The sequence below is a fragment of the Ischnura elegans genome, chromosome 4, assembly GCF_921293095.1.
Source record: "Ischnura elegans chromosome 4, ioIscEleg1.1, whole genome shotgun sequence".
Lineage (NCBI taxonomy): Eukaryota > Metazoa > Arthropoda > Insecta > Odonata > Coenagrionidae > Ischnura > Ischnura elegans.
This window is the reverse complement of record NC_060249.1, coordinates 107,342,600-107,355,345: the sequence shown is the minus strand read 5'-3', so window position 1 is coordinate 107,355,345 and position 12,746 is coordinate 107,342,600. Positions and strand designations below refer to the sequence as shown.

The following is a 12,746-nucleotide window of genomic DNA, read 5'->3' as shown; positions in this document are numbered from 1 at the left end:
ATCTGTCAGGTTGAAATAAACGACCTGACCATGGTTCCATTTCAAAATCCACCCTGCTCATGGATTTAAGCCTGAAACTCCAATTCGCCCCACCTTCCCTCTCCGTGCCAAAGCGTCAAGATGAGGGCGACATAATTCAAAATGGACCAAAAGAGCGCATTTCCGGTTCGCTAAGCAAAGACCTCTCCGCAGGTGTGAGGGCAGTCGGGACGAGAGTTATCCGGGGTCAAGATTCAGAAATGTCTCCACCTTCGAAAGAATTCAGAGGGGGCGGATTGTGTGGATTCGTGGGTGCTCAAAAGCAGATTCCCACAAGCACTGATTACATTCTCAAACGATCGGAGCTTAACTTTTTTACCGATAATATAGTAAAGATAAAGGTGTTTGGATTCACGGAAAAGTTATAATTTAGGATTCCTCGTATTTAATGAATAGGTACACAATTTATGCAGTTGTAACAGTAAAATATAGGAGGCTATTATGTGGGTAACCTCTTCGTCATGGGCCCACATATAAAATACCCTTGTTCCGTAAGATTACAATACTTTTGAGTCACGACAAGTAATTTGGACGATAAGGTCTTAAAATTTCATAAGACTGTCGATGAAGAATAAGGTTCTTCGACACTCATGAATCACACTATCACAAATTTTTGAAGCTCTAGCAATCCGCTGTGTTAATGAGTGGATGATAATTCGTTATGCTCATTGATTTTTGACCGGAAAATCACAAAAAAAATCTCTACCACAAGGAGGCATTGTCATCATGACTGATTCTGAAAACGATGGCGAATGTTTTCCGTTTGCAAAGCCACTTCCCAGATAACGAATTCAAGCTCCAAGACTTTGGATATTGCTATACTTGCGCCAACAAAGGTCTTTTACCATCCAAAAGCACTTCACTCTCTGCCACATGTTCGCTGATATCGAAAACTCAGAAATCTCCACCTCAAGATCAGAAAGAACGCAGCGAATGGCGTCATAGTTATGGAGCTGAATAGGGAACGTAGCCTGGCCGGCGCTAATGGACGCCATTGGACGGACATATTCCGCGGGAGGAGAGCTGGATTAAGGGAAGCGACGCATGAGGGAAAAGCAGACCAGATCCATATTTTCTTTTTCGTTTTTCCTTTCATTTGTCCGCGCGTCGGCTCATTATGATTCGTCCGCGACATCGCAGCGTGATCAAATTATTCCCTATTCAAGAGCCGGCGGGTTCTCGCCAACAACCTCCTTTTTTATTCGGCTCGCCCACTGAGGGAAAATTGCATCAGACCGGGAGAGCGATGACTTTTGACATTCGCTCGTGCCGAACAAAAACAACATCGGCCAGATTGGGCGCATTTCACAACGGATGTGCGACCGAGGATCGCAGCAAATTGAGTTATACGTCCGGAGTCCAGTTTTTGCCCGCGACTGCAACATTTTTAATCGATGAATAGCTTATAAACACGCCATAAAAGACTATTAAAAGAGGGAATGGGGAAGGCCCAGAATGACAACGATTAATGACGTTCAATGGTTTTCTAGCCAGGGCAAATTAGCCCCAGGAATGTTAGTTAAAAATTACTTAATCTGTACCGCGCAACTCAAATTAGGAGAGATTTCAAAGCTTGAAATACGGCATGGCGTTCATAAAGTAATAACGTCCTCAAAATATAGGTCAACGCGTATTCTGAAGTACCTTAATATTCTCGACCCTGAAAGATGAATATCATTTACTGAATACAATGTTTAATTAATGAAGGTTAATGAGCATTCAAGATCAAAAACAGATTGATTACTTTAGAGGGAAGGCTAGAAAAGTACCAGTTAATAGACAGAGATAACAAATTATTCTCCAAGAGTATTTTGAAGGCTATAGCCCTAAATGTAATTTTCATGCGGGCAATGCTAAAAGCCGTCTAAAAATCAGACCACATGGCAGCGCTCATAAGCATTATTTTTTCAAAGAATAATGTTGATGCACATTAATAACGAATCTGTGACGCTTCGCGTCTATTAATTCCAGCGTCTTACGGGAAAAGGGCGCCCGCATAGTAGGCGTGTGTAAAGCGCTCATAGGATCGCGAGTTTAAATAGAAGCCTTTGAGGGGAAAACAACATTTCAACACCATATTCATCTCGTCTCCCTCAACCAGCGAGCTAATTTTTTGGAAAACCTAAATAACTCAGTCACTTCCAAATTATATTAGAATATAAGGAAATTTATAATTAAAATGCAGGCAATCATAGAAGCAGACCGTCTGTACAAGCTATCGAAAACTCAGGCGTACGACTGCACTCACATGCATTATTTCTGCAAAAACTAGGATTGGTACACATCAAGTGACGAAAGTGCAAACGTTTCATGATAAAATTCATTGACTCTTCATCCTCTTCTGGTTTTCTAAGAAGGAAGACTAATAATGCTCCAAGTTCAAATTCTAGTATCTTCCGGGATATGGATGTTCGGATAGTGAGCGTAAGCCAAGTGTTCGTGGGAATACGAGTTAAAAAAAAGCTTCCGAGGAGAAAACAACATTTCAACAGTGCATTCACTCCCTCTCCCTGCACCTGCTTGCACCTTTTGACGCCAAAGATCCACTCCATCGGGCATTATATCCCGGAGAGAGAGAGAGAGAAGATCCCACGCAGTCTATATCGACGTGAAACGAGAAATGTTTCCCCTCTCCCACACCACCAGCGCACGCAAAGAACACCCGATCCCCTCCACGCCACCCGAACCCACGCACGCAGCATCGAATACATCAGGAGGGGCCGAGAGTTTTGCCCAAAAAGGAGACGACGGGAGTGGAGAAGAGGATTGCGTGAGAGAGATTTTTGACGGGCTTTTTTTTTCTTCGTCGAGAGCGGGGGTGTGTTGTCGGGCCGGATCGACGGGATGAGTTTTCGTTTGGGGGTTGGAGGAGGGAAGAGCTTCCGGGGGAGAGGGTGGGTGGGAGAGGGAGGCTCCGACATCTGCGCCGAAGAAGACGACTCGACTGGGATGCTCTCTCCCACGCCCCCTTCCAGAGAGCAGGGCGGGGCGGGGGTGGATGGATATAAGAGGATGGCAGTGCAGGTGTTCGCCCCCCGCGCATCGAACCTCCCGAGACTAGCATGTCTCCTTCCGGGATCTCCCTCTTTCGGAGGGCGAGTTCCTCCGTACACAGGGCCCAACTGCCTCATTCCCACTCCCAAATTTTCTCACCCACCCAAATCAAAACGGATGACTTCAATCGCCAAAACCCCCTCTAGGCTTTCTGAACGAGGAATAAGCTGGACGGGGTGGCTCTTCCCGACGCATTACTTGGCTAAGATTTACGCTTCCTCTTATCATGGCATATACAGTGGACCATTGTAAAAATATTTAACTGTAACTAGAATATTATAATATTACCGCAGCATTTTCTCCATGGTAAAATTTTCGTACCTGGTATATAGATGATCATTGAATCAACGTACCCTGAAAATTTGAATCGATAATGGTTTGTAAAGTTTTAAATAATAAATATGTCATGAAACCAAACCACTCGCGCAAAAGTAATGTGCTCTTAAATAATTATGGGGGTAACTCTGCCGAGTTTTCATTCGGGCACCGGTATTTAGTTCCTCCTTGGTTTTCCTCCACATATAGGCCGAGCTTCTTCGTTCCTACTCCCATTTTTTTCACAAGACGAATAAAAACGGGTGACTTCAATTGCCCATTCCTCCCTCACTTCGTCAGTAAGTGGAGGGGTTAGTTTGGGTGGTGGCCGCTCTCCCTTAACCTCCAAAGAGGGCGCATCACTACTGCTCGTCAGCCTAATTTCGTGACGTGCTACTTATTTTAAAATTATGATGAAATATTCTAACAGCCTAGGAGTATCTAATAGCCCATTTCAAACACTTCACTGTATCTCAAATATGAAAATTTTACCACAGTATTTTTCTCCGAGGTGACTTTTTCATTTCTTGCTAGTAATATAGGTGGTTATTTATACGGGTGGACTCTATTTACTCGGAAAATTACAAGACGATAGAGGATATTTTAACTAGAAATAAGACCGGGAAACAGGCTTGTAGAGAATAAGCGATACGTCGTTTTAAGCAATAATGGGGAAGAAAAAATTTAGCGAGTTTTTCTTCAGGCATCGTTCTTGATTTCCACCCAATTATTGATTATTTCGTAAAGTGAGACTTAGGAAAGTGCAGCAAAATGATGGTCTTCGGGCCGACAGAATGCAAGAGAGCAAAGAGAAAACTTTCGCACAGATCTTAACACACATTAAGTAAAAAGATTGGGCATTTACGTCTGGCAGAGTTTAAATGTTATTGTATAAATTACAATAGATATATAACGTAGAAATATACATTTATTATAATTATAATAAATTTATATTTCTACCACTTCCGCAAACAAAAAAAAATGGCGAACGACTGTTGGAAAAAACTTTTTTTAGTGAATTGTCACAAGCGAGATGATGAGACGATCCGAACACTCGCACCGAAGCACTGTCTTCTTCCGGGATCTTAGGGCTGAAGAGGACGTTCCTACACATTTGGGGCCGAACTGCCTCCTCCCTACTCCCCTTTCCCTTCCTCACACTCTCTCTGTTGCCTTTTTCTCACACACAAATCAAAACGGCTGACTTCTATCGCTATAACCTCCCCGGCCTGACTCGCCTTCAACGGGGGGGTTACTATGGGCGGGGGTGGCTCTTGCCTTCCCTCTTAAGAAACCACGGGAGAAAAAATCTCTGCCTAGTTTTCATTCAGGCGCCGGAATTTATTTCCTACTCGGGGCCATAGCCGATTATTTCCTCAAGTGTGACGTAAGAAATGTGAGGGAAAAGTGATTCTCTTCGTGTCAAGGGACACTTCGCAAAGCAAGGTGAGAACTACCCGAAAAGAGGTTCGAAAATTCTGGTGAAGTCATTATGAAAATGCTATCTGCATGCTCGGAATAAAAAAAAAAATCGCCGTAAATTATCCACGGTTAGCTTCGCCTACTTCAATAGGCCTTTAAATCGCCTCAGTGCAAAATATTTCCTTATTTTTAAGCTACTCCATGCGTCGCATAAAAATGAGAAACTCCAAAAACCACACAAACACGGAAATCATACATTTCATACGTTAGATGTTAGAAAGTGAGCAGAGACAAAACAGAAAATCTTAATACATTTTCAAAGACGATAAACATATTGATCGATTGAAGCCAAAAATACATATTTATCAACTTTAATCGCCGATTTGTTTTGTACTGTTATTTCAAGTTAACTTCAACAAAAAAACATTAGGATGCATCATAATGCACCACAACAAAAATTATACCGTTATTGGAAATTATTTGATCAACGATGAATAAATGCAAACTTCCATAGTAGTTGATAAGAATTTATCATGAAATTGTGCATTTGTACAGTTATTTTCCTAAATTTAGGCCGAGAAATATTAAAATCAAAGCGAAAAACAAAGGAAACACTTTCATCAAAACCGACAGGAAAAATAAAAATGGCCAATAGGTAAATTTAAACCAATGGAACGCTGATTACAGCTTTGATATCAGCCTCGTTAGATAAGTATTGTTTGTCCTAGTAAGCGGTCATAGGCCATTAAGGTGTGCCCCTGAAAACCCGTCTTTCACCACGACTGCGAAATACAAGGGCTTTCCCGAAAGTAACAGACGTTTTGATTTGATAAAAAACAAGCAAAGTGAAAATAACTATTTTTATCATATATGTTTTGAAGCTAAACTCTTTTGACTATTTTTGTCCATAATCGCCATATAATTTAAGTTATTTATTATGGCGTAGCACAAGCTCTTCAATATCCTCTCAGCAGAAATCTGCCAATTGCGAGTTCAACTACAGGTTAAGGTACACCGTCATGCAGTTCAACGTCAGTGTCAAATTGTTGCGTAGCGAGCCACTTCTTCATTGATTGGATCAGGTTGTAGTCCGGGTAGTCCGTCAGCGCCAAATCCGGGTTGTGCGGCGGGTTAATGCAAACTTCCCATCCAAAACCATCCAAGAGCTACTGGGTTCGAATTGCCATACGTGGACGAGCGATGCCGTGTGGAAACAAGAGTTTTCCCTGATGCATGTTTTGTTTCGCGAATTTCAATTTTCTGAGTTGGCATTCTTTGATCGTACACATCGCAAGTCTGGCGATAAATTTCAATCGGTTTGTGAATTTTCGCCAACAAAAAACTTATCATAACTCGCACTTGATAACTGGCGAGATTCTCAATTGCAGCGTTCATTTTAGCACTCCTCTGTATACAAAATACGATAGGCATGATGCGCAAGATACGAAGAGTAGGAACACTACGACGTTAAAATCGCGGCGCTTGTCCCACCCAGTGCCGCGACATGACAAAACGTCTATTACTTTCTCGACAGCCCTCGTGCTAATGGAGGAAACTCATTTCGAATCTCGTGGATGTTGGAACTATGGAAACTGACAAATGAGAAGAGGAAGGGTGGTTGGAAACAATTATAAAAAGCTGAAACTATCCATTCTTGACGAGGACGTAGCCAAAGAACCCTTCAATCTTCAAAAAACGGGGAAGCGGGCCCAGCGAGCTTTTTTTTTGGAACCCTTCCGTGTCATTTGTTATGGGCGCAATTTATTATACCTGTTCCGCCAATTACTTCGTGTATTGAACATAATTCCGAAGGCCGACTAATTCTCGGGTGGGAGGGGCCGGGCTATTTCCGCGCAGCTGCTGCCTGCCGAGGCGGCAGTGGTGGAATTTTCGGCGGTCGACGGGGAGGGCGCTGGATGGCAGCGGACGGCGAGGCCACTCCACCCGGACACCCATTCGGTAGGCTAAGAGCGCCAGCCCTCGATCACGCAATGCCCTCAATATTGGCTGAAACTACGTTTCCATATTATCAATAATTATACGTATACCTTTATGAATATAATAATCTGTTATTTTTGGAGTGCTGGAGAGTGAAGAGTGTTTGAATACGTCCTCCACAAGAAAGGATAGTTTCAGATTTTTATTACTATTTCTCAACAACCATCCATCTTTCATTTGCCGGTTAAACATGTTGTTAATACATACCTAATTGATAATAAGATAATACCTAGATATTCCACGTTACCAATGATTACGAATTAAACTTCCTCACTATGTTTCCATGGACATCACTTTAGAGGATGCATCATCCCCGTTCGACCGGTCTTTTTTCCAGACCTACGATTGAAAAAAAACTTACTTCTTAAGCGCAGTTATTATGCGTAAAACGAAATAATTATTTATTCCAAGTATTAAATTAATTTCTTAGTATTTTCCCGGAGGTCAAATTGATGAGATGTATCATTGACTGCGTCGGATACTTCTCATTTCCACTCAATTTCAACCGTTCGAGCCCGGAGTAAACTCAATCAAGAGGATGCATCAATCTCACTTTCCTGGTTATATTTTGCTTCTTTTCCAGATTAATTGATTACATAAAACTTGTGCTATAATCCTGAGATACATCGCCCCGGAAATTAACTAGCCTGTGTAGCGTTATTTATAATCAAAATTAATTCAAAATTTACTATAATCGTCATTATGATGATTACCGCAATCATAGTGATACATGGCAATCTAGCAATCGCAAATTATCCCAATATATCATTGTCTTTTCATCGTGTATAGTCGGCATTACGATATTATATTGTGGTCGTGATATATCCACAGTTGAGACATATTAAAACTATCATATCGATATACATAGTTCGAAATATATCGCCAAGGCCTAAATTCTTCCCTGCCGATGACGCTCCGGCATGTACCCACACGTCCATACTAGGCATGCTCGTAATACGTTTGAATTCTGAGGTAATCCTCATGCCTCGATTAGAATGGGCGATTACTTCCGCTCCACCGAGTAGGTTAAGCATCCGCTTATGAGTCCGTCATAATCCTGCGGCTCTGATGGCCCAAATGGAACGGAATTTTCAGATGCGTACGGCGAAGGCGGGGAGAAATTGATTACGAGCAACCATTTCACAACTATGTCCATTATTGGAGTTCCAGTCGGATAACGACAAAGCTCCTACTTTGGGAAGTGTATTTTTATGAACAAATTATAAAATTTGTAAAAGTTTTGAAGACGAAATAGCTAGCAAAAAAAGACACTAGGAAAATACATTTAAAAAATATAATGCATGTGAGAGAAATTAGGAACAAGAACCAAGAAATGGAGAGGAATATTTATACCGTGGAAACCCAAAGTGCAATCAAGTGTCTCTAAATACGTCGATAAATATTAAACTTTTGTTGGCGTACGCCAAATCAGAAGTTATATGAAAGAATGAGCCTATAAAAGCAAACAACAACACGCTTAGCCATCATGCTACTGCCCAAATCAGGATAAAAATTATAATTATAATGTAAAGAATATTTAGTATTCGCATTTATAAATGTCATTTATTCAACGCGTTCGTGTTCCATTTTCACGATAAAGGTCAAGTTCCAATTACATGCTCTTCTTGAAATCAGCGAGGTAGGAATTATGGCAGCGGAGCAGTGCAAAAATATTCAATGAAATCAATAAAAGTGTCAAAATATGAAAAGTACTAAAATGCGGGTCATAAATTGCAGAAACAAGCGTTTTAGCGCAGGAGATGGACGAAGTAATTTCTTCAATTCGATTCATTCAAAAGTCTTGCACAACATCTCACCTCTTACAAATTTCCGATTAGTCTGGAGAAAAAATGGTTTACCATTACAATTTTCTCGACAGTTGATTTGTATGAAATATCGGAAAAAATTGAAGTAGACAGAGTATATTTGGGAAGCTGCTTTCTGTCCAAAAGCATGCGTTTTCTTGCGCTAGGGTTCACAAACTTCATCGATATACCTATCTGAAGTTAACTTGTTAAAAAAGGTCGCAAAAAATTATTCTGCAAATAAATATTGTCACTTAATATCCAGCTTTACAGAAAAACGATATAAATTCAGAATGATGTCATTTTCATACAAAATTAGATAAATTGGAGCCAAACAACGCTAATGCATCAAGAAAATATACCTACAACAAATTAATGGAACCGTAACCACAAACATTGACCAGTGTCTGTTTTTGTTGCCTCATCAGGGATTTTCTTTTCAAGTTTCTAATGGAAGAAGGTTTTTCTCCATTCATCAGCAGTAAAGTACTGCCGTGTCGACGTTAAAACCGCTGCATTGGTTTGAAAAGGTTCCATCTCCAGCCACGCTGGTTCCAAGGAAAATGATTTCGGCGTTATGCTGCTGTTTTACTTTTTAGGCAATTTAGTTAATTCATTATTAATATTAGATTTTTATACTCTCAATTCCCTCCAAAATTCTGGGGAAGTCAATCTTTTTCTTTTTACCTTAAGTTGTAATTGTAATACTGAAGGAAGTTTCTTTCCAATAAAAATAATTAAACTTCTAGCTTGTATTATAAATCAAATTTGATAAGTTTAGTAAAATACTATAGCTCCAAAATGGAAGAAAAGCCAGTCTGTACAAATTTAGATCATAATTCCGATAGTAATTTATATGCATCAAGTCGTTATCGAACAATTACAGTTAGAACATTTTCAAACCAATGCAATAAAATTTAAGGGTTGACTGAGAGGGGCGAGGCACTGACCTTGCACTGGAACTTCCTGCCGTTGGCGGAGGGCGGGTGCGAGTGTGGCGGGACAAGCCCGCCTGGGGGCACGGGCGAGCCGCCGGCTTTGGAGGCGGCGTCCAGCGGGGGCAGGGAGGTGGCCGGGGAGGCGGGGCCGTGGGACGGCGACACGGGGGCAGAGACGCCTCCGCTTAGCATCCCGCCGCCGCCGTCCGCGGAGGCGGAGCGGTGCTGTGGGTGGGAGGGGGCGTGAGGGGCGGGCAGGAGCAGGGGACCGCCGCCCCCGCCGTACGGGGACGGCCCCGGGGGCTCCATGCCGCGGCCCCCACCTCCTCCGCCGTCATCCGAGGACCCCTCTCCTGTAAAAACGCATAGGATTCAGTGAGATGAGGAGAATTTTGGGTAGCGGAATGCATAACCTATTTTTAATTGAGTGCATAAACGATTACTTGCGCAAGTACTCATCTCTGATCATACAAGTAAATAGATATGTCCCATTGCACACTAGACTTGGTAGATTGAGCCTCAACACTGAAGAGACAAAGCGTATACTCGTATTTTACACTTGGACATTTTATCAGAATTTAATCATATCTCAGTGAGATAACAAAAGGTTTTCCAGCAGTGAACTTGTAGTAAAAGCCACGTAAAAGTTTCATTTTCAAAATTTGACTACAAAGGTTGAATTTAATGGTATTTCATGCCACAGTAGAATCACAATATTAGCAAAAAGATATGCATACATTTATTCTTGTCTTATGAACGTATTTTTAACTATAGGATATTTCAATGGATTGAAAATGGTATAGAAGTCGTATATGATTAATGAAAAGAATGGGAGGGAAAAAGCTTAATCACTGATCAAAAAAACTAACGCAACACACCTTGGCGTTTAACTGCTGTAAGGTATGACGTCAGGAAAGAACGAATGTACGCTAAATACTTTTTCAAAGTGAATTCAACCATATTGGTTAGCAAATTTCTCCGAAAGCGGAGCCAAAACGTAGAAATAATAGCGAAAATCTCATTAAATACGCTGAAACTGTAGCTAGCGTTTGATATTCATAATTAAGAATCAAGGGATTGATACTCACCTTTTGGACCAGATTGGTTCCCTTGCAGATCGGCTGAGTTCATCTTGGCCTGAGAAAAAAGAAAACTAGAGTTAAAATCATATCTCAGTTAGAGTACTTACTAACTAAGCTTATTTCCCAACTATTATACACACTCAGAGCGAATACTCAAATGACTACAGCAGTCAAGGATAGGATCTCACCAAATGGAGACTAGGACTTCAATCATAAGGAAATTTGTGAGAGTAAGTCTCGTAGGATTGATGCTAGGAAAAGACAGGCCCCGTTTAGGCCAACATTGGAGAAATATTTAAACCTAAGGATCAGAAGAATCAGGCAACGGAATGGACCATGCCCTTATTGGAATCAATGTAGAAGCTATGAAAAATAAGCAAATGGATATTAAGAATCTCTGATGGTCGATAGACAAAATTTTATTTCATAAAGGTACAATCAATTTCCCATAATGAAATGGCCCCCAAGTATTTGTTGTGGGTTGAAATAACTCAGGTATGACAAAATAAAAAACAACCGTCACAAAATTTTGGAGTTGACAAAAGTTGCCGACGGCAAAAATATGCTAATCAAAGTGAAAATCTTGCTATTTGTATGAATACCGTGCATCCGTCAAATACAATGGTTTCAGAAGAATCCAACAGACATGTACCTACTCACGTAATTTAGTGCTTTAATTAACTAAGTGCCTCAGGCAAAGAGGCCAGTGGGCATACCGCACGATAATTATAACTGAGAATCCGAAAATATGATGTAATAAACAAGGTTAATATCACTAATGCCGTAATATTTTACCTCGAAGCTACATGACATAAATGCAAATAGAATTTTATCAAGAAAATAATTAATTACCAGAAACTAGAAAAGAATGTATCTCATTTAGTAAGAAGAGAATTCCAGTGACCTACAACACACTTATCAAGACCACATATGCCATTGATGACACCGTTTCTTCTTGGTGGATTATTTTATATATTTGGTTGAGCTTGGGGCAATGAGCTGTCAATTATCAATGCTAAATGGCTGTGAAATGAAGCAGAGTTGATAACTACCATGGGATGAATACAAAAGGATCAGTCTACGACCTGAGGTGTTCCTCCGAGGTTCGAATACAATTAGATATAGTAATAACTATTACAAGTGCCAAAAGAATATCCGTATAAAATCAAGACAATTTTTTCACCTATCTACACACTCACAAAAGGAAAGATCTACCTCCATTCTACCTCTCACTATAAATTAAGCTGGATAAAGAGAAACATCCTGGCGAAGAATTACTATAACTAACGTAGTCTTCGTTCAACGTCACTAATGCGAATGAAAAACTTCACAAAATAGATATGATAGGAAACTGAGGATGAAGTAATGATATATCGTGCGATGAGTGGTGATGAAATGATTGGGTGATTAAAAATAAGGTCGTGACAATCATTTTAAGGCTGCAGTGTTTCTTCGAAATGAGTTTCGCCGCCGGCACTCATGCCTAATAAATGGGTTTCCTACATTTACTGCTTAGGTTGAAACTAGTCAATCTATGCAGTATATGTAGGAAAGACTCATTTATGATGATTTTTGACCGTCCAAGAAAAAAGTAACTGTTTCTCCCGTATTTTATAAGATTCACAGTAAAAAGAATTTTTCACATCGAAGACATTGCCTTTATGCTCACTAAGTGAGTGAATTATGTATAAATGAATAACTTGTCCCAAATGATCATTTATTACACACAGGAAAAGTACTACAGTTGGAAGTCCAGAGAAATATAATGACTCCTTAGATTATACTGTTCCAGCGTGGATACTGAGTCAAGCGCATTCAGAACGCTTGGTGTACCTAGTTGAAAATGGACAACTTTCACGTGATAAATCAAATGAAAAAATGGGATTATTGGACGAGTTCCGCATGAATCACAATGACAGCTAAACATTCCTCTTCATCTTCCCGGCGTTATCAATCGGCAATGGAAATCCACGAATTCCCACTGGAAAATAGGTACCTAAAGCTCTCATTAAGACTTTCTACTAAGAATTTGGGAGAAATTAACGAATCAGATTTAAGCTGTTGACTTTCATAACTAAAACTTGAATTGAAGT

At 40.5% G+C, this 12,746-nt stretch overlaps 1 protein-coding gene across 2 annotated transcripts in view; it reads right to left on the bottom strand.

Moving 5' to 3' along the window:
* The window catches only part of LOC124157864 (zinc finger protein squeeze-like), a 346,653-nt gene that overhangs the window by 35,341 nt on the left and 298,566 nt on the right, over nt 1-12,746 (bottom strand). For both annotated transcript variants that reach the window (XM_046532917.1, XM_046532916.1), the window contains 2 exons: nt 10,660-10,708; nt 9,584-9,924 (listed from right to left, as the gene is read on the bottom strand). In XM_046532917.1, the coding sequence (XP_046388873.1) occupies nt 9,584-9,924; nt 10,660-10,708 (390 nt within the window). The remainder of the gene's footprint in view (nt 1-9,583; nt 9,925-10,659; nt 10,709-12,746) is intronic.